The sequence below is a fragment of the Silene latifolia genome, chromosome 10 (genome assembly GCF_048544455.1).
Source record: "Silene latifolia isolate original U9 population chromosome 10, ASM4854445v1, whole genome shotgun sequence".
Lineage (NCBI taxonomy): Eukaryota > Viridiplantae > Streptophyta > Magnoliopsida > Caryophyllales > Caryophyllaceae > Silene > Silene latifolia.
In genome coordinates this window covers 150485458-150504792 of record NC_133535.1, presented here as the reverse complement: position 1 = coordinate 150504792, position 19335 = coordinate 150485458, and the positions used below count along the sequence as shown (strand labels likewise).

The 19335-nt window shown below is 36.9% G+C and overlaps 1 protein-coding gene and 1 long non-coding RNA gene across 5 annotated transcripts; both read right to left on the bottom strand.

Annotated features, from left to right (window-relative positions):
- Nucleotides 1–3076: 3076 nt before the first annotated feature.
- LOC141606374 (protein TRANSPARENT TESTA GLABRA 1) lies at nt 3077–12231 on the bottom strand. 4 transcript variants are annotated; one of them, XR_012526696.1, is made up of 3 exons: nt 11039–12231; nt 8720–8854; nt 3077–3556 (listed from the first exon to the last, which is right to left on the bottom strand). XR_012526696.1 is itself a non-coding variant. In XM_074425469.1 (2 exons), exon 1 carries the CDS (start codon nt 12069–12071, stop codon nt 11043–11045), a length of 1029 nt encoding a protein of 342 aa, XP_074281570.1. In that variant the 5' UTR covers nt 12072–12231; the 3' UTR covers nt 8374–8854; nt 11039–11042. The 4 variants fall into 4 exon arrangements, 1 of the variants encoding a protein (XP_074281570.1); XR_012526698.1 differs by lacking the exon at nt 3077–3556 and adding an exon at nt 6185–6430; XR_012526697.1 differs by lacking the exon at nt 3077–3556 and adding an exon at nt 8374–8528.
- An 839-nt stretch (nt 12232–13070) lies between these two features.
- On the bottom strand, nt 13071–15811 carry LOC141609339 (uncharacterized). Its single transcript, XR_012527365.1, has 3 exons — nt 15377–15811; nt 15172–15279; nt 13071–13377 (listed from the first exon to the last, which is right to left on the bottom strand). It is a non-coding gene; the product is annotated as an uncharacterized LOC141609339 (long non-coding RNA).
- Nucleotides 15812–19335: the final 3524 nt, after the last annotated feature.

Genomic DNA, 19335 nt, shown 5'->3' with positions numbered 1-19335 from the left:
ACCCTACAAAAAATCATCACTTTCCATATACCTATTTGATCATACAAGAACACAACAAAGTTCCATTTACATCCCATAACAAAACTTACTTCAAGAATATGTAGTTCCATATCTTTATATGTTCATGCTTGCTCTAGGTTTGGCATACTATTTTCCATCAAGCAACAACCTAGTTCCTAACCTTAATTCCAAAGTGCAATACTACAATAAATGAATCCTCGAAGAAAAATATATACGCTTCTTTTATTTCGATTATTTCTTTAGCTAGTCTCCCTTAAGAAAATCTTAACTTAAACCAAGAAAAATGTCACCATTTTATAATAAAAAGTTACTCTAACTAAAATTTGTACTTCTAAAACTAAATTGATGGTAACTTCTTATCAGGAAATGTTCACATTCTATCATAAAACGGTAACATTTTATTCGTCTTAATTTCAGATGGATAACACACGTCTGAAATAAGAATTTGCCTAATTTCTATAGGTTTAGTAATTTTGTTATCTCAGTCATTTCTTTACGTTTCACGTGTGCTCATTTTTTTCACCTTGATTAAAATGTGTTTATTACCCAATTCTCCGGTATTTGTGCCAAAACCAGCTGCGGAATAGTAACTGGAAAATATCGCCCGGGTACGAAAAAGTAAAAACCAACGTCATATAGTGCTTATTTAAAGTAGTTTAAAAGTCAAAAAAGAATTGACGGCTTAAGATAATTAAAAAGCAAATCAAGTTGAGTCGGCAAATAAGTTTACGCCAGAAAAGTTACATTTTCAATTTGCTACATTCTGAAATGGAGAAATGAAAGATAAAAAACCAAACTTAATTGGTGAAGAGTTGCTATCAAAGTATATCAATAGTAAAGCCATCATCTCCACTCCTAATCTCACATGCATGAACCCAAATTAAGGAAATCATTAGTCATTAAACACAATCATTAAAACTAAAACACTTCTTTAAAAAAGCTTCGTGCAAACGCGCCCCTTTTGAAGAATTCTTTTTCCGTTAAATAGTTCTTACATTTAGTTAAATCACGATCACGATATTGTTTATCCAAATATAGGAAGAAACCCGAAAGGAGAAATATAATCAGTTGGACATTTAAAAGAACCGAGGAGAAACTAATATTACACGTTATGTTTATTATAGGATTAAATTCTCCTATTCAAACAACACAAATGTAACACGGGTTAAATAAGATAGATAAGACAAAAATATTATGCATTGAGATTTCCGTTGAGAGCATAGTGTTGTTTGATCCGTTTTAATCTGATCAAATATGCTCTCTAAAAAGTACACTATATCATAACCCGATCATAGGGCGCTATAGCATATACAGAGTTGTGCGAAAATAGAAAACTAGCAAATGCATTTTACAATAGTCATGAACGAAAATGACAATGCTACTCCTAGTTCATAATCTAATCAAGTTTCCACCAAGTGTCCTTAATTGGTTTGTTGTGACGAAGATGTAATTTTTTTGATAATATTCTGAGTATATTCTACAAATATACTATACAAGTAAATAGTACTTTTCTCCTTTTTTTATTCTCGTCTCATGTGAATTTATTAATTAATCGATATCCTATTACCAACGAATACGCGTAAAATTTTCAAAAAAAACCCTATCCATCTTGGCCCAATAATTTTTATACTTTTTTGAAAATTTACTTCCTATTTAATTATGAGACCAAAAAATAGTTAACCTTATTTGTTCATGAAAGGTTACTGGCACTATAAAATCAATTCTTCAAGAAGAAATAATAAGAAGACAATAAACTTCATTGGTTCGCAATATAACTATTAACTAGTGCCGTTCACATGATTCATCAGCCAAAGGAGAGGTCACTAATAATTTTATACTAACACAATAGAGTAGTAGTGATAAACAGAAATGTAAATTTAGGGTTTTATTTATTTATTTTTCCCGATGCAAAAGTTAAAACTCGTGTCATAACACGAGAGACGCATATACATGAACTCGTCCATAATAAGGGGCCGAACCCAATTTTCCCCTCAGAGTAAAACAGTCTTACACAAGATCAGCTATTCAAGCAATACCTAATTTCTTTTATCCTTATTACGATTTACGATTAGTATACCGTGTTCATTATCCTAGTGGTACTATACTAATACTTGAATGTTTAGTGAACAGTTACTTTATGCATTGAAATCCTATAATATAACCTTAAGAGGTGAGGTATGATATAATCTCACATCATCCCTTTACCCTCTGTTGTGTACTTGTGTATGATGCTAAATAAGAACAAGGCAATTAAGACTATAATAATTTAGTTAAATTAAAAAACAAGGGAAATGAGGAAACAATAATGCATATTTTAGAGCAATTAGTAAGGTGCTTGATGTTGAGAGCATGCATGTGGCCAGCCATGTTAATTGAAAGGATCACATGAATCAAGGAATAAAGCAAAGCATAAACTTTGTTTAATGACCAAGTATAATTAGTTAATAAGTAGGTCTTATAAGAGACAGTCCCATGCTAGATACTCCGTATGTGTGAGCAGGGGTGATAATGAGACAAAACAGCTCGCGAGTAGCTCGAGCTCGCCTCAATCAAAGCTTGGCTTGAGCAGGCTCGGCTCGATAACTTAACGAGTTATACCGAATTAACGCTAACTCGGCTCAAAAAGCTCTCGAACAGCTCGAACTCTTGTAATAAAATAGTATCACGAGCACGAGTGATGCCATTAACTACACTAAAAACTAACAAAGACGACTACTATCATTTGAGCGGTCTTAGATGAAACATTATTGAGAGACCGTCTCATAGAAGAACTGGTGTTAAGAGTGATTAGTGATGCAATTAGTTGAGGTAAAGTCATAAAGACTTGTGATCTAGACGTGTACTTATAAAATGATTTAATGTAAAAGAAGAAAGAGGAAGTAACAAATGGAGATTAAGTTAGATTGAAATTGTTGTCTTTAGCAGGAGGAGCTTAATATGGTAGGTGACCCATCTCCATTAACAATAAGATTAATTAATGGAAGACATCATTGAGACAAAAGAACAAGATTACAAGGGAAGAGCATCTTAGGCTCACTATAATCACAGACAATTATTTCTTTTATTCTTTTTTTCTTTCTTTTGGAATTTTAGGTTAAAGAGGGTCCACTTGAAATCATATCTCCGACGACGGTTCACACTGAACCATGTCCGATACCTATTTGCAACCTCTTCATTCTCTCTCCCAATTTCCTTCCATTTCTTTTCGGCGATCTAGGTTATATCCTAGAACGATCCAAAAATCACCCAATCAAACCGAAGCTATCATCCTAACCCGTCGGCTAACTTAGACATGAGTAGGATATAGAACAGTTCAATAAGCCAAAACGTTAGGGCTGTTCATAGATAAACACCCAGTCGAGACACTTCTAACGAGAACGAGCAACATAACTTGAAATTGATACTATAAGCAACTATACTAGCTTAAGTAGAGTTAAATCAATGCATTGACCCCAGAAAACATTGCCTACATGCTCGGTGCAACTCTAGCTCGGTCACACAGACAACAATTCTACCTTCCCACAAATCCATGCACCTGCAACCCGAAACAGCTAGCTGAGATGGTCAATAAGGACAATAGTTTAATATGAATCCTGATATTCCTACACTCGAAACAAGGATAAATGGTGAACCAAAGCATTGACACTTGACAGAGCTTGGACTACGGTGCTCATAATTTGGGTTCAAAACACGTCAGTAGAAAAAAATGTATCCTTGTAGCTCCGTTTCATATAAAAAAGGGCATGTAACGATATACACCTTTGAATACAACTCAACACTGACCAGAATAAGCACTCATAAAATCAAGGTCAGGTGCATCAAAACAAATCTCTCCAATGTGATATGTCTAGCAAACTGTTGATAAAAGTATGGACTAAATGCACCCAAGTACATTGGATTCACAACTACCCCACTGCTTCTAGGAAATAAACTAGTTTTAAAACCCATACAACACTCCAAATGTTGTTTAGAGAAAATCTTCCATCAAAGTTCCGAAAATCCACGAATAAAAAATAAAACAAGATCAAGAACAATCGGTATACCACGTTATAAAACTAGCTTCCTCGGAGTTTTAGTATTATAAACCGTCTGACCAGAACTTGTCCTTTGATTTGAGTTTCCTAATTTAACCCACAATATACTGTAATAGAAAATGCTCCAAGTTGTGGCAGGGAATCCCATAAATATATGTTATTTCTGCTCAAATGCCTTTATGTGCTTTTATCATTTATAAAAGGGTTACAAGTTTCGGCTTCCTCGAAAAGGTGCATGAGCTCAGGCTCAAGGGTTGCTTTGCAGCCTTGGCTCTTTCTTTTTTTGATAAAAAAGATTCAAAACTTGTAAAAAAATGTCGAGAATTGAGAGAAAAAGAGGAATCCATAAAAATAGCTAGTACTCTAGTAGTGGTGGATAAAAAGGGTGAGAGGTGATTAGTCAAACTATTAACAAATATAAAGATGACGAAATACTCAACATGAATTGTAAGATTTCTTTATTCCAACTAAAGAACTCAGAAGACTATTACTCCGTATATGACAAAATTGAAGAGGTCACGGAATGAGAACGTATTTACAGGCTTTGAAAACGATGTATCGGTATCTTGGAATTAAACTTGGCAAGGTCATCACAGAAATCTCGGCAGTTTTTTTTATAGAGAAGCTATTGCAGCTGGTTTAATTAGCAATTGTCGGTTCCTTATCATGCTAATGACTAAGGGTGTGTTTGGATTGAGTGATTTGGAGGGAAAAGAAAGGGAGGAGGAGTAGGGGACTTAAAATCCCTTGTTTGGGTAGCAAATAAGGGTGGAAGGAAATGGAGGGAGAGAGATTTGGAGGGATCCATTTTCCCTCCTCTAAGGCAAATCAAAATCTCTCCACAATAGGCAAGATTTGGAAGGAAATTGTATCCAAACACCCACTCCCCATTTACCCTCCCCTTCCCTTACCTCCCTTTCTCTTCCCTCCTTCCCCCTCCCCTCCCTTTCCCTCTACTTTCGCTATCCAAACACACCCTAAATGAATCTACAATTACTATCGTGACCAATATTATCATTTTATCACAAACACTAGGCCACAGAAGTGCTTTTATTAAAAGAAAACTTGGAAGAAGCAACAACTTAGGCTCTCTGAGGGTTTATCCTACCGATTTAGAGGCTTCGTTAGATAACTAGGCTATCTAGGGCAAGTTTTCACCCTTTCTATGTTGGCCTTGATGTTACACGAAATTTCCTATCGCCTTCATCTAATACCGATACATCTTGGGTGAGATACCGATACATCGTGGGTGATAAGCTACTTGTTGGTCAAGATTTTGAGCCGTATCTTTGACACTTACCTGGAGTTTTTAAGTTTATATAATCATCCTTAGAGATATAATCAGCTCTAAAGTCTGGTATCAAGTCAGTAATAATATTGATCACAGAGTCAGTGACAAGAACATATAACAGAGCTGTTAGATAATTGTCTGTCATGACAATTAAGTTTTCAGGGACCCAACCAAGCACCCCCTTAGAAGTATGACGCTTCGAAAATCACTAGACACTATTGAATAGTATAGGAAAGTAGTTCTTGATGACTGCTATATGAGAATACAGGTTTATTCTTAATAATTGAAGAGTAAAAGAAATACAAATGAGGAGAACTTTCCGGATTCAGTACAATAACTCAGAGACGGTGCAGAAAAAAAAGAAATACTACATGTTACTGTACGTCTAATTCATACCGTCACTCCAAATTGTCATTTTAAATTTTTGATTCTTACGACGACAATATTGGTTACAGTATGTTGTTCAAGCATCTGCTTTACTTGGCAAAGATTAGAATCTACTATTCTTCCTTTCCTTATTTCTTACAGTGGTGTTGTGTTATTTTACTTTCCTTTGTGCTCTGTCTAGTAGTGTGCATTGCTTTCTTCTTTTTTCTTTATTAAAATTGTACTCTCTTGTTATAATCCTCTGTGGAGGGAGTTTACAGCAACACAAAGCAATAAAGCAATAGCTGATCTACAACTAATTGACTGCAGGGTTGAGCAACTTCTCTTGGTGGTTGAAGAGTCATTATTATGCGCTCAGCTTCTCTGGTTTCAAAGAACGATTTAATGTAATTATATCCAAATATGTAAATGAACATTTCTTAGTTTGTAACAAAAGAGCTATGAAAAAGGGAAAAACGGAATTTTTAGTTATTTCATCATTTCATGAAACCCACAAAAGACTACGGCTTCAATCATTTTGAACTAAACTAAACTAAACTAAACTAAACTAAACTGAAGTTCAAAAGAACAAGGCCTACACTTCTACTTGGACATAGAATGAAGAATCTCTTCCAATTCACGGCGTTACTGCACTTCAAACATAGGGCACTGCTCACTGATTTCCATTCAGTTTAAAGTGGATCTCTTATTGTTTACTCTGAAAAAATTGACAAAATGGGACAGTCGAACAGTTAATGGAAATATTCTTTATGGATGTAGCATGCTCCAATGAGTACTGAAATCTTTGAAAGATAAAGCCCATTGTTTCTCCCTGATATAGTGATATTCACATTGACTCACAAGCATCTTTAAAAGTTCCTATACCTTTAACTTTCAATAGAGCATATATGCACCTCATACGTTGCATTGACAAGGTTCCCACACTTGAAGAGATCAAACCACTCCACAAATGCACCTGTATGATTATCTTTCATCTCCGACCCTCTAAGAAGTACTTCATCTGATTTAGAAACACCTTTCTGAAGAATTACGAATTCAATAACCATACTTACTGCCTCTATCCTCTATTTCACTCATTTGGCCCCATATCTCTTATTTGGCCATCCTTTCAATTAGCCTCATTCCCACAATAAGTAAAGTTCGTACGGACAGAATGAAAAGTCTTTCCTAACACAATTTCAAGATTTACTAAAGACCGTCACAATTCCGAGAGCCATTGAGGCCTATGGGGTAGTGTTGTTGACTTGTTGTACACAAACTGCAACAAACTTGTCACTTTAAATGGGCCTATTGATCGGCTAAAATGAGAAAAAACGTCCTCTCTCCCCCTCCTCCCTTTTACATCAAAAACTTAGTGCTAAAAAACGAGGTTAAATGAAGAAACAAAGGGATTATGTTTTGGATTAAATTCGAAAAACTCACTTATAAATAGGTCATACACTCATACTGCATGTTACTACCTTGTAACTTGTAAGTATACTTTCTTTTAGGGTTAAACACAACCTTAGGCTGAAATTCAGTCAAACTTCCGGCATTGACTGAAGAAAAAAAATGTGATTTTTAGCCTCTTTTATTTATGGGTGGTTCCTCATCACAACTAACAATGACAAGCTAGACAGAAGATGCATAGCACATGTTATTAAAAAGGAATGATAATGAAAATATGCAAAGGTAGTGTTTAACAAAAAAAAATGTCAAAAATGATGTTACCTTAATGGTCTCCCTTAATGATCTCGGAAATTTGACTTCTTTTATAAGATAGTAGTTAACAAAGAAAAAGTTTAAAAGGTATATTAGTATGCAAATAACCTATTTACGAGGGAGTCTTTCGCAATAATTTTTTTTGTTTTTTCCTCTTTCTTTTTGCACCTCAAGGAAGTGACATATATCAGTTCTTGATATACAAGAACAAAATTACTGGATATACAAGAACAAAAATAGAAGTATTGATACCTCAACTCCCACTTAATTCTTATACAAATATGAAAGTAGAAGGTATTTGTGAGTCGAAGGAAATATATTTCAACCTTCCAAGTAATTTCCGTCATACGTCTGTTACTCTACTTGGCTAGAGCTTGAAGGCACAAATGAGAGTAAAGTTCTGCTCCTACTTTATCCAAATGACAAGGATAGCACAATGTTCTTATTTGTAACAGAAAGAATTCAAGTTCAGCAGGTCAAGAATTGCTGCAGCTCTCTGGGCATTCAGAACATAAGATTGTGGCCTTATGGCATGAGACTATAGTCTTGCGTATAAGACGTATAACGGGTACGGTACACAAGCGAACATATCCATGTAGTCTCTAAACGAAGAACGTAAAGGATAGGCTAACTAGCTGACATTAAAATGTTTTAAGGAACATATCTATTGTATTTCTTCAATAAAGGATTTTTAGAAAGTATTATTGTCAAGGTATGATATCCGCTTTTAGTTGTGATTTCAGAATCGATTGTCCCACCCTATTTCCGTTGCCGTACAAAAATGCGGCTGATTACTGATACCGGCTCAAAATAAGATCTCAGTAACTCCCACAACATTCATAAAGCAGTCAAGAAGTGGTGTCCAACCCAAATTCAATACCAACAATACAGTAAAACAGTTAACAGTAAGGTTAAAGCAACACATTCGGGAGATTCAAATACAATAAAATTATTGAACATTTCTTCAAGGAACAACTACAGTCTACCTTAGAAGATTCTAGAGTTACATCCTTCTTTATCCTATTTTAAGCACAAGGCACACAAGAATTAAAAAGCAACCTTCAGGTTTTGAACAATATCTCAGAAGACCACATCTGCTTCCAACAGACATAAATATATTATAAATCTAAAGTCTGAAACAGACTAACCCAGTGAATGAGAGATTCAGTAGTCATTGAGGCAAATGAAAGGTCATCATGGAAGATTTCAGGTTACCAACAATATTCTAAGAAGAGCACATCTTATTCCAACATATAAATATATGTGAAATCAGAGATAGACTAACCTAGTGAAGGAGAGATTCACCAGTCTTCATAAGTGAAAAAGAGATTCGGAAGTTCCCAAAGCTAATGCAGATTCAAGAAAGACTACACTTGAAAGGGCTCCTAAGCAAGTTTCAGCTATACAAACTAGTAGAGATCTGCACAGAAGGGAAACAATAGGTATAAATCACATGTTACTCTATACAACATGACTCGGTGAAAATTTCACAGGTAATTATGCCAAAAAAATGGAACAAACTTTTGATAGTAATGATTATGTACAATTCAATCAAAGTGTAGACATGCAATTAAAGAACATAATCAGTACAACCAGTAACCATATTAGACTCTTCAATCCGACTTCCCAGCACAGTTCTTTCAAACCAACTAAAAGAAAAGAATTGTAGAAAACAACGGCATAAATGTATTGCATGAAGTGTGAAAAGTAGAACTTTAATACGGAGTATATAAAAGATATACGTAAGAAATCCGAATTATTTGTAGAATCAGGTCTTCAACTATAATAAACTAGAGCTTTTAGAAATACATCTGCATTAAGGATGTTATGAAGTCAAGACCCAAGTTGACTAAAAGTTCAAACCAAAACAGAGATGAAATAGGCTCATACAAATATCCTTCTATGTTTTTTTCCACTTTCTGATTCCATCATATCCATGTCTAATGCAAACTTATTCACCAAGAGAGGTGTTAGTGACACTAACAGGAGAATCCTTCTAAACGCCAGTCTCAAATTCCAAATTAAAGTAGAGCATCCAAATAATTTGTATTAGGCAGCTTTGGCTTATATGTATCCTCCATTTTTGGAAAAGTAGCAATCTCGGAAGTTCCATGTGAAAACTCCAATAAACGCTAACATAGCAAATTCAAATTTAAACATGACAAGATCTAAACAATTAGTCGCTTTACACTTATCTTCAAGTATCTCTAAGTTGACAGAGCACTTTTATAGTAGAAAAATGACACTTATTGATCTAAAGTAGCTTAATTTATAAAAGATAAAAATTCTTCCCTAACTTCAAATTTGATGGAGCGTCAATCTAGGTTTTGTAGGAGATCTGATGGCACGCAAGGCTTTAGTTAGGATCTCTGATCATAATTCAACCCAATGTGTTTTCTCTCTTCACAATTCTGTTTACAATTGCAAACGAGTAACGACAGCGAGTGATGAAGAAATTCTTATTTCATGTGTAGGAAATACGATCAAGGGAAATGATCAGTTGGTATGTTGAGATTAAGTTTGAGGACCTGAAGAAGGGGTTTTTGGGATTAGAATGCCTAGTCTTCAATAACATATCTTCGATGGGTGGAACTTGAAGTTTTATTGTGTCCTTGACTCCATGTTATTAGGAGCAACTATGGTATTCATCATAATGATTAAGACAGAATTAACACGTAACTCGATAATGGTGTGCCCTTCACAATAGGTTACTCAAATGCAACCCGATAAACTATGATATGCTTCAAAGGTATGAGAAAAATTAGAGGGTGGCTCTTTTTTGCTATACCCTTGTTTTTGCATGAAGCCATGTTAATGCATTTTGCTGCAGCATTGATATCCCTATTCATAATTGACCCACAATAAAGTGTGAGCTAGCAAGGCGTGATCTTTATCACACTAATACATTCTGTAACACATAATCATGAAATCATGCCTACTCACTTCTCAGTTCTCACTATCTTCAGTCTCCTTTGGATGCTCGAGCGTTATATACGCATAGAGGTTCGCCAGTATGTATGTCAGCCCATTCCTACCTTCAAGCAACTCATCAACACACACTGCTCATATTTCAGAATGTAGTATACTATTCAGGGCATGCTTGGGTTAATGGTAATAGAGACAGGTCTATGAAGGCAGAGACAAAATGAGCCAAATGGTTACCTAAGTTGATTTTATGGTAATAGCCAATAGGTGACACAACATAACAGATTCAGTCTCTTCAGTTACATAAAACATCCATCACCACAAAAGCTTCTGCATTTCAACTTCACAAGCCTAAAAACACAGCGTCGAAGGTCCCTTAGTCCTTTTCTCCCACCACCCTACCTCAGTGTTCAATCTAGTTTTCTCCTTAACCAACCATCCATCATAAACGCCCTCTTAATAGTTTACTCTGTAATAATTTTCATTATCTAAAACAAGTGTGGAATTTGGAACAATCACTGCAAACATATTGCCCAAATTAGATTAAACAAACATATACGAATAAAACATTTCCAAGACGAATCAATCAATCAATCATACAAAAAACAATGCAACTAAATAAAAGTCACTAACACAAGACACAAAAGCCAACAATAAGAACATGGTCATGGCTTCATACCACCTCAAACCCTCAGCAACTGCAGCTTATTAGAAAACGCCGCCCCAATCCAATCCGGCTGAGCAACCGACCACTGCAACTGATTAATCTCCGAACCAGCCGAGTACACCAACAAAGGATCAACCCCAACACCGCCACCACCACCACCACCGCCACCAACCCCAGTCACACTAGGCACCTCCCATATAAGCGCCTGTCCATCATCTCCACCAGAACAAATATGACTTCCACTCTGAGGGGCCCACGCTATGGCATTAACACCTCCGCTATGCCTCTCTAATTCCGCCACTGGCATTGTCGGAGACCGAATATCCAACACCACAACCTTATTACTATCCATCAAAACAGTCGCCATATACCTCAAATCCCTCTTATTCCACGCCAACCTCAACAATGGCGTATCCGGCTCCGGCGACTCATAAACAATAGTAGAATGCTCCTTATCACGCAAATCAAAGATCCTAACACTCCCATCCGCCGAAACCGAAGCGAAAACTCCGGCTTCTCCCCACGCAATGTCGTAAACCTCCTTATCATGCGCAATCAACTGTGTCTCCACCACACCTTTCTCCACATCCCACACTGTACAGGTCGTATCAATACTACTAGTCCCAATTCTCTGCGGAACGACGTCGTTCCAGTCAAACGAAGTCAATGGCGCGCAGAATTCGCTCGATTTTGAATTATTTAACACCGAAACCTGCTCAACGACGTCGTTTTTAACCGAATATAATCGTAAGAAATCCGCGGAGGTTGCCAAAAGAGGGGAATTGCTCGAAACGGCGTCGTTTGACGGTCGAAACATGAGTTTCGTCGGAGGGTAAGGATGTGAGAAGGAATAATTAGGGTTTTGAGTTAGGGTTAGGGCTTCGTCGTTGAATGATAAGATATCGATGCGATTGTTGTAATCTTCGATGAAACTTCCGACGGCGATCAATTGAGTGTCGCCGGAGAATGACATTGCGTAGATTGGATATGGGGAATCGTATGTTATGAGGCTTGGTTCATCGGAGGTTGAATTGTTGTTCTCCATTTTTTGCTGATTTTCAATTGATTTGGGGATTTTTTGTTTTTCTGGGAAGTTAGGGTTTTTAATTGGAAAGAACTCAAGAAGGGTTGGTGGTAACTGTCAGTCAACGACGGTTGTGGTTGTTGGAAAACGAGAAAGAATAAAAGTCGAGTGGTCTACTAGTCAATTACGGAGTTTTCACGTACATATTCTACTCTTTTATCTATGAATTTTATAACTTTACCTTTTATCATTTTTTCTTTCCTCACCCAATTGATTTTTGTTTTCATCTCCTCCTTTGAGGTCTCGAGGAGGGGTGTTCAGAATAAACCGAACCGCAATAACCGAACCGCAAAACCAAAAAATCGTCCATTTTTAAGGTTCGATTAACCGAACCGTTTCGACAAAGCGGTTCTTTGAACCGAACCGTTAATTTTATTATGGAAAAGGTTCGGTTAAGGTTCGCAATTTTAGATAACCTTAGGTTAGCGAACGAAGCAAGCAGTTTCACAAAAAAGTAAGCAAAAAATTAAAATATTATATAAAAACTGTTCGTTCGTTTAATTTTGTTAGTGTATCCAAATTTAAAATTTCTTAAATTGATTAATGCTAAAGTTTATCTTATTAACTTTATTGTTGGGTAGACCTGGCAAACAGATCGGGTCGTGCCGGGTTCGTGTTCGTATCACATGTAAACGAGTCACAGTCCCTCCAACCCAAACCCGACCCAATTAAATCTCGTGTCGTGTTCGTGTCGACCCACTTACATAAATGGGTCATAAGGCCTCAACCCTAACCCGTTAATTTCGTGTCGGGTTCGTGTCGTGTTTTCGTGTCACGTCCATATTTTGAAAGTTTAAGTATATTTATGTGATGGAGGATCAAGAAAAATTAGGATTAATTTAGTAAACAGGTCATTCGTGTCGGGTTCGTGTTTAGAGAGGTCAACCCTGTGACACCCTTGATATTTAGCGTTATCTAATTACTTAAATGCGTAATTTCTACAGAAAAACTGGTAAGATATGTTTGTAAATGGTTCAACTAGTCCAAAAACAAGCAATTTCAAAAATTTTCTAACTAAACCATTCACAACCAATTCCAACTCAAGAAGAGTGTCAAAAACCCTGCAACAACTGATAAATTAATTTACATACATAGCTTAAGACGCGGCAATATAAAGATACAAACCAAAAATAGAAAGGGAGACATATGTCCCTTCAAATTATATACAAACCAAAAGTATAAAAGGTTTACTAATAGAATAGCCAAAACTAGGTCCAAGGTTCCTTGCTCACTAGCCGTCTGTGACCCCAAACAAAGCATCAACAACCTGTCAATCGCATTTTATACAAACACGAAAGCCACAATTCAGTGGGGAGTAACTTCGAGTCCTCCCAGCCACGAATCGTCAAAATTAATGTAACATGTAATGTAACATGTAAACAATTTGATAAACCATTTACTTATCATGTATTCTAACAAATGACCCCTAACTGACCAAACTAAACTATCATGTGAATCATATAATTCAAATAGTAATCCAAACTTTATCAATCAGAACCGCTTACATCTCACCTATTACGAGTTCATAAAATCACCATACAAGAAAGGGCAATATATCAAAGACAGCATAAGTTCTTAGTACGGTCAATAGTCACTTTGTAACTCAAGTCTATACCACGAGGTAGGGAAGGTAATCGAACCAGTATCTTGGCTCGGCGGTTACTATTAAGAAAACATGGCCAAGAGACAACACAACCCTAGCCTAAAATCTCTTGGAGACCTAGACATGCGGATACACACCACCGCACCCAAGACTCACAACTTTTTTTAAACAACGTGAAGTGAGTACCCTAAGGACACCACCGAAGGGTCGGCTAGTACTTAAGCTGACCCCATACTATCAAAATTAGTACCTGAGGTCATGCCCCAACTTGGATAAACATCCACTAGTCAGGAACACAAAGGCTATCAAGCAGTGAACATATACTCGTCAGAGACTATAAAGACCTATCTATGATGAAGGCCGAAATACTCACCTAGGACCTAGTCACAGCTAGTCCCAGCTTGAATATTTTAGCTCACACCACCCAAAACTCACCACACAAGTCAAGTAAGACACCCACTTAACCTTAAGAGGGCAAAAAGTCCTACTTAGCTTACCAACATCAATTCTGACATTCTATCATGTGAAAGCTATATAAATGTCTAATTACAGCATACAATCCCAACAGTTCCTCAATAAGAATTCAATACTAATTTCCAATCCTAGCAATTATAACAATATAAAAGGCTTTAGGGGAAACTAGGGCCATTACTACAAAATAAGAAGCTATTTAATTTCAACTAACTAAATAGGAAGCTATTTAAATTCAACTAATTATACATGTGAAATAGAGATATAATAAATGGCCTAAAACAAGAAAAAGGCCGATTATCTAATTCATTCAACCGAATTTTTACCCGCAACCCCAGCCCTGCGACAGGTACGGGTCAAATTGCGGCTGACCAATCACTCAATTAACTGACATCGCATCAGTCAAAGGGACTAAGGCTCAGTTTTCGGCACAATCAACAAAGCATTACAATTATAGCTATAAAATTCATTTTGAGCCTATTAATTACAATTTCATTTTGTAAACTATCCTAACATGTGATAACTATTAATATAAGCACAATTTTTCCGTTAACATAATATTTGTTACTAGTATGCTTCAATTCAAATTACTACCCTTTTGTTACTTATACTATTCTAATATTAATTAACCCGGAAAGACCAAGATTGCACGAAAACCCGCGAAACAAGCACGGACCGACCCGGGCCAACCATGGGCTAGCCGTGGGCCTACCACGGGCCTGCCACGGCCTGCCGGCTGCTGCCGGGCCCGCTGCCGGACCATTTCTCCTCTTTTTTTTTCATTTTTATACATTATAAGACCGTCTGAAAATTAATTAATCGTCCCCAATTCAATTTTGATAATTTAAACTACCAAAAGGCACAAATTAAGCTTGCATGCAACTAAGTTTAACATGTGAAAAATTACTACCCAAACAAAAATTCACCAAACATACAAAAATCAAAAACATGTGACGATAATTCGTCGAGTAGCTCGAAATATGTTACCTTAAGCTAGAAAATGAGCAATTAGTCCTCAAAACCGAAACCCTAACCACAACTAACCGCTATCCTCTACAATATACGAGTCCCCGAACTCGTCTTCCAATCCTTCACCTAATTAAACAATAAAAACACAAAAATTAAACACAAATACCGAATTTCCGAAAATTAGTCTTAAAAAAACTTAATGAAAACTGAAATTAGAACATACTAAGTTGTAGATCGTGGCGAGGGGATTCCGGAAAGGTAAATTTCGCGAAAAACGGACAAGAAACGAAGGATTTATGACGATTTTGAGCTTGAATTATGTTTAATGGTGTTTTTGGGAGATGTTAGGGATGAAGATAAAAAAAAACCAGAAAATTGAAGGGAAATGGGGGCTGGTGCGCGTGAAGGAGAAAGGAAAGGAGAAAAGTACGTACGGAATTTTTAGTCGGGATTTTTAACGAGTCGGTTTTGACTCGTTTCAATAATAATTAAATCCGTAAGTCAAACGCAAATTCCGTCAAGTCCAAAGTCTTTAAACACGAGATTACAATAAAATTGAGTATTCACATGACCCATTTCCAAATTCGTTTACCCAACGTTCAAACGAATTGTCATTTTCCCCCCGATACGCCCTTATTTCGAAATAAAAGATTTTACACGGTTTAAACTATTTTTAAACATTTCAAAACTATCAAAATAAATACTTTTCTTCAAAATATAATAAAATTATATTTCTTTGAATTATTTTTACTTTAATTACCTTAAATATCAAATTTTCTTTGATTAATAAATTATTTCTGAAATATATTAACGGTCCGAAATTTACGGGGCGTTACAATCACCCCTCCTTTTAAAAAGTTTCGTCCTCGAAACTTAGAAGGAGAAATTATAGTTATAAGAAAATATAGGTATCTTTTCAATGAAACGGTGATACTCCTGTTGATCAGACAAGAACATCCATATTCATATCAAGATATAAAAATATTTCTACACCAACAAATGAGAAAACCCATTATTGGGACGTCACCAACAACGAGATTCAACATTCACTAATGTTAAAACCATTGAAAATCATAAAAGCATTTTCAAACTTTCAGTTTAATATTCTATAGTAAGAATACTATCTTTACTAAATATGATTATACAAAGCTTAGAAACTCGGAAAAAGAGTAAGAAAAAGAATACCTTACGAGAATAATTCAGGATATTTAGCTAACATAGAAGCTTCATTTCCCAAGTCTCTTCTTCGACATTTCCACAACGCCAAAGAACTCGGACTAGAGGTACAACTTTGCTCCTAAGTTGCTTGTTGGCTTTATCAAGAATCCGAATTGGCCTTTCTTCAACCACCAAGTTAGGCTCCAATTCAAGAATTTCTTCTTGGATTATATGGCTAGGGTCACTAATATACCTCCTCAATTGAGAAACATGGAAGACATTATGAACCCCGCTTTCGATTTGGAGGCAATTCTAAACTGTAAGTTAAATGGACCAATCTTTTCAATCACCCGAAAAGGTCCAATATATTTAGGCTCGACTTCCTTTAACGCCAAACCGTTTCACCCCTTTCATAGGTGACACTTTAAGGAATACTTGATCATCAACCTCAAAGGAAAGTGGTCGATTTACGACGGACATCAAAGATATGATTTTTGACGGTCCCCGAGCGGCTTTCATCCGCTCCGAACGATCTTAACTTGTTCAATGGACTCGGTCACCAAATCAGGCCCTAACATTGGAACATTTTGGGTTTGATCCCCAGACGAGAGTACGGCATTTTCTACCATACGAGCTTCATATGGTGCCATTTTAATGGAAGTTTGATAGCTGTTGTTATAAGAGAATTCAACCAAAGGTAAACATTTCTCCCAAGAAGTTTGGAAATCTAAGGCACATGCACGAAGAAGATCCTCTAAGGTTTGAATTGTTCTCTCGGTTTGACCGTCGGTGGCGGCGTGAAAAGAAAAGTGCTCATTAATAGTTTACTACCCAAGGCCTCCTGTAATGCAGTCCAGAAACGAGAACAAAATCGAGGGTCTCGATCTGAAACTATATCTTTAGGAACCCCATGATAGCGCACTACTTCATTCACATAGGCACCAGCTAAAACTTCTAATCTCCAAGTCTCTCTAATGGGAATAAACCGAGCACACTTAGTCAATCGGTCCACAACCACCCAAATAGCATTCTTCCCAGTTGAAGTCCTGGGTAAAGCCATCACGAAATCCATGGATATAGACTCCCATTTCCAAAGAGGAACATCCAAGGGTTGAAGTAAACCCCGGGCTTTTGATGCTCTATTTTTACTTTTCGACGGTGAGGCATTTCTTGACATACTCCATAACTTCAATTTTCATCCTAGGCCACCAGAATTGCAATCTCAAATCTTTGTACATTTTGGTACCTCCCGGATGAATGGAGTAAGGAGAAAGGTGTGCTTCATCAAGAACTCTTTTTCTCAAATCACCGCACTCGGAACATAGATTCTACCATGATAACGGAGATACCCATCATCATCAATCTTACAATCCTTAGCTTGCCCAAGTTGAATTTTAGCTCGAATGGATATGAAAGTAGGATCATTAGGAAGGCAAGTACGGATTTCACGGTGGAAGTCAGGTTCAGCTGACATGGCATCAAGATGATGAGAGCCCCTTTTTACAAGGCTTACTCCCAGTTTTTGAAGTTCTAAAGCAAGTTCAGGAGGTAAGTCCCGAAAAGAATTCAAAGAATGACAGGATTTTCTGCTAAGAGCATCAGCCACCACATTAGCTTTTCCTTCGTGATATATTAGGTTGGCATCATAGTCATTCACCAATTCTAACCATCTCCTTTGTCTCATGTTCAGCTCTTTTTGGGTAAAAAGATATTTCAGGCTCTTGTGGTCGGTGTAGATGTTGCAATGGACTCCAATGAGGTAGTGTCTCCAAATCTTCAAAGCATGTACTACCGCAGCTAATTCAAGATCATGAGTCGGGTAGTTAACTTCATGAACTCTAAGCTGTCGAGAGGCATAAGCAATGACTTTCCCTTTTTGCATCAAGACACAACCTAAACCATGCTTAGAAGCATCACAGTAAACATCAAAGTCCACTCCTTCTTCAGGTAAGGTCAACACCGGAGCGGTAGTCAACCTCTTTTTCAATTCCTGAAAGGCATTTTCACATTCTTCAGACCACACAAACTTAGACTCTTTCTTCAACAGCTGAGTCATCGACCTAGCAATCTTTGAAAAATCCTTCACAAATCGTCGATAGTAACCCGCCAAGCCTAGGAAACTACGGATTTCCGAAACATTGGTTGGACTTTTCCAATCAACAACGGCTTCAATTTTGGCAGGATCAACCATAACACCCTCTTTTGAAATGACATGACCAAGGAAGGTCACTTTAGGTAACCAAAATTCACATTTAGAGAATTTAGCATACCATTTTTCACGGCGCAAAATCTCTAGAATAACACGAAGGTGTTGGACATGTTCTTCTTCAGATTTAGAATAGATCAAGATGTCATCAATGAACACTACAACGCATTTGTCGAGGTGTTCTCTGAAAGTACGGTTCATCTGATCCATGAATACAGCTCGAGCATTGGTCAAACCGAATGGCATCACCGTAAACTCGAAATGACCATATCTCGTACTGAAAGCAGTTTTAGGAATATCAGCTTCTCGGACTGGAATTTGATGATAGCCCGAACGGAGATCAATTTTAGAAAAAGTAGAAGCACCACGGAGCTGATCGAAAAGATCATCAATTCTAGGAAGAGGATATTTATTCTTGATAGTAACTCGGTTAAGCTCACGATAATCTATGCATAATCGCATAGATCCATCCTTCTTTCTTACAAAGAGAACAGGAGCACCCCAAGGTGAAAAGCTAGGTTGAATAAAACCTTTGGCAATCAAGTCATCCAGCTGAGTCTTCAGCTCTTTCATTTCAGACGGTGCCAGTCTATAAGGAGCTTTAGCAATAGGGCCGGTACCAGGAATAAGATCAATAGCAAATTCAACTTCTCTTTCAGGAGGAATTCCCGGTAGCTCATCAGGAAAAACATCGGGAAATTCACATACTACAGGAATGTTCTTTTTAGGAGGCAGAGAAGAAGAATCAGAAGTAGTCACCATACACAAAAAGGCTTGATGACCCTTTTTCATTGCATTGACAAACTTCATAGCAGAAA

Excerpts from the sequence above, each read along its gene's own strand:
- LOC141606374 (XM_074425469.1), bottom strand. The coding sequence starts at position 12,071 with ATGGAGAACAACAATTCAACCTCCGATGAACCAAGCCTCATAACATAC.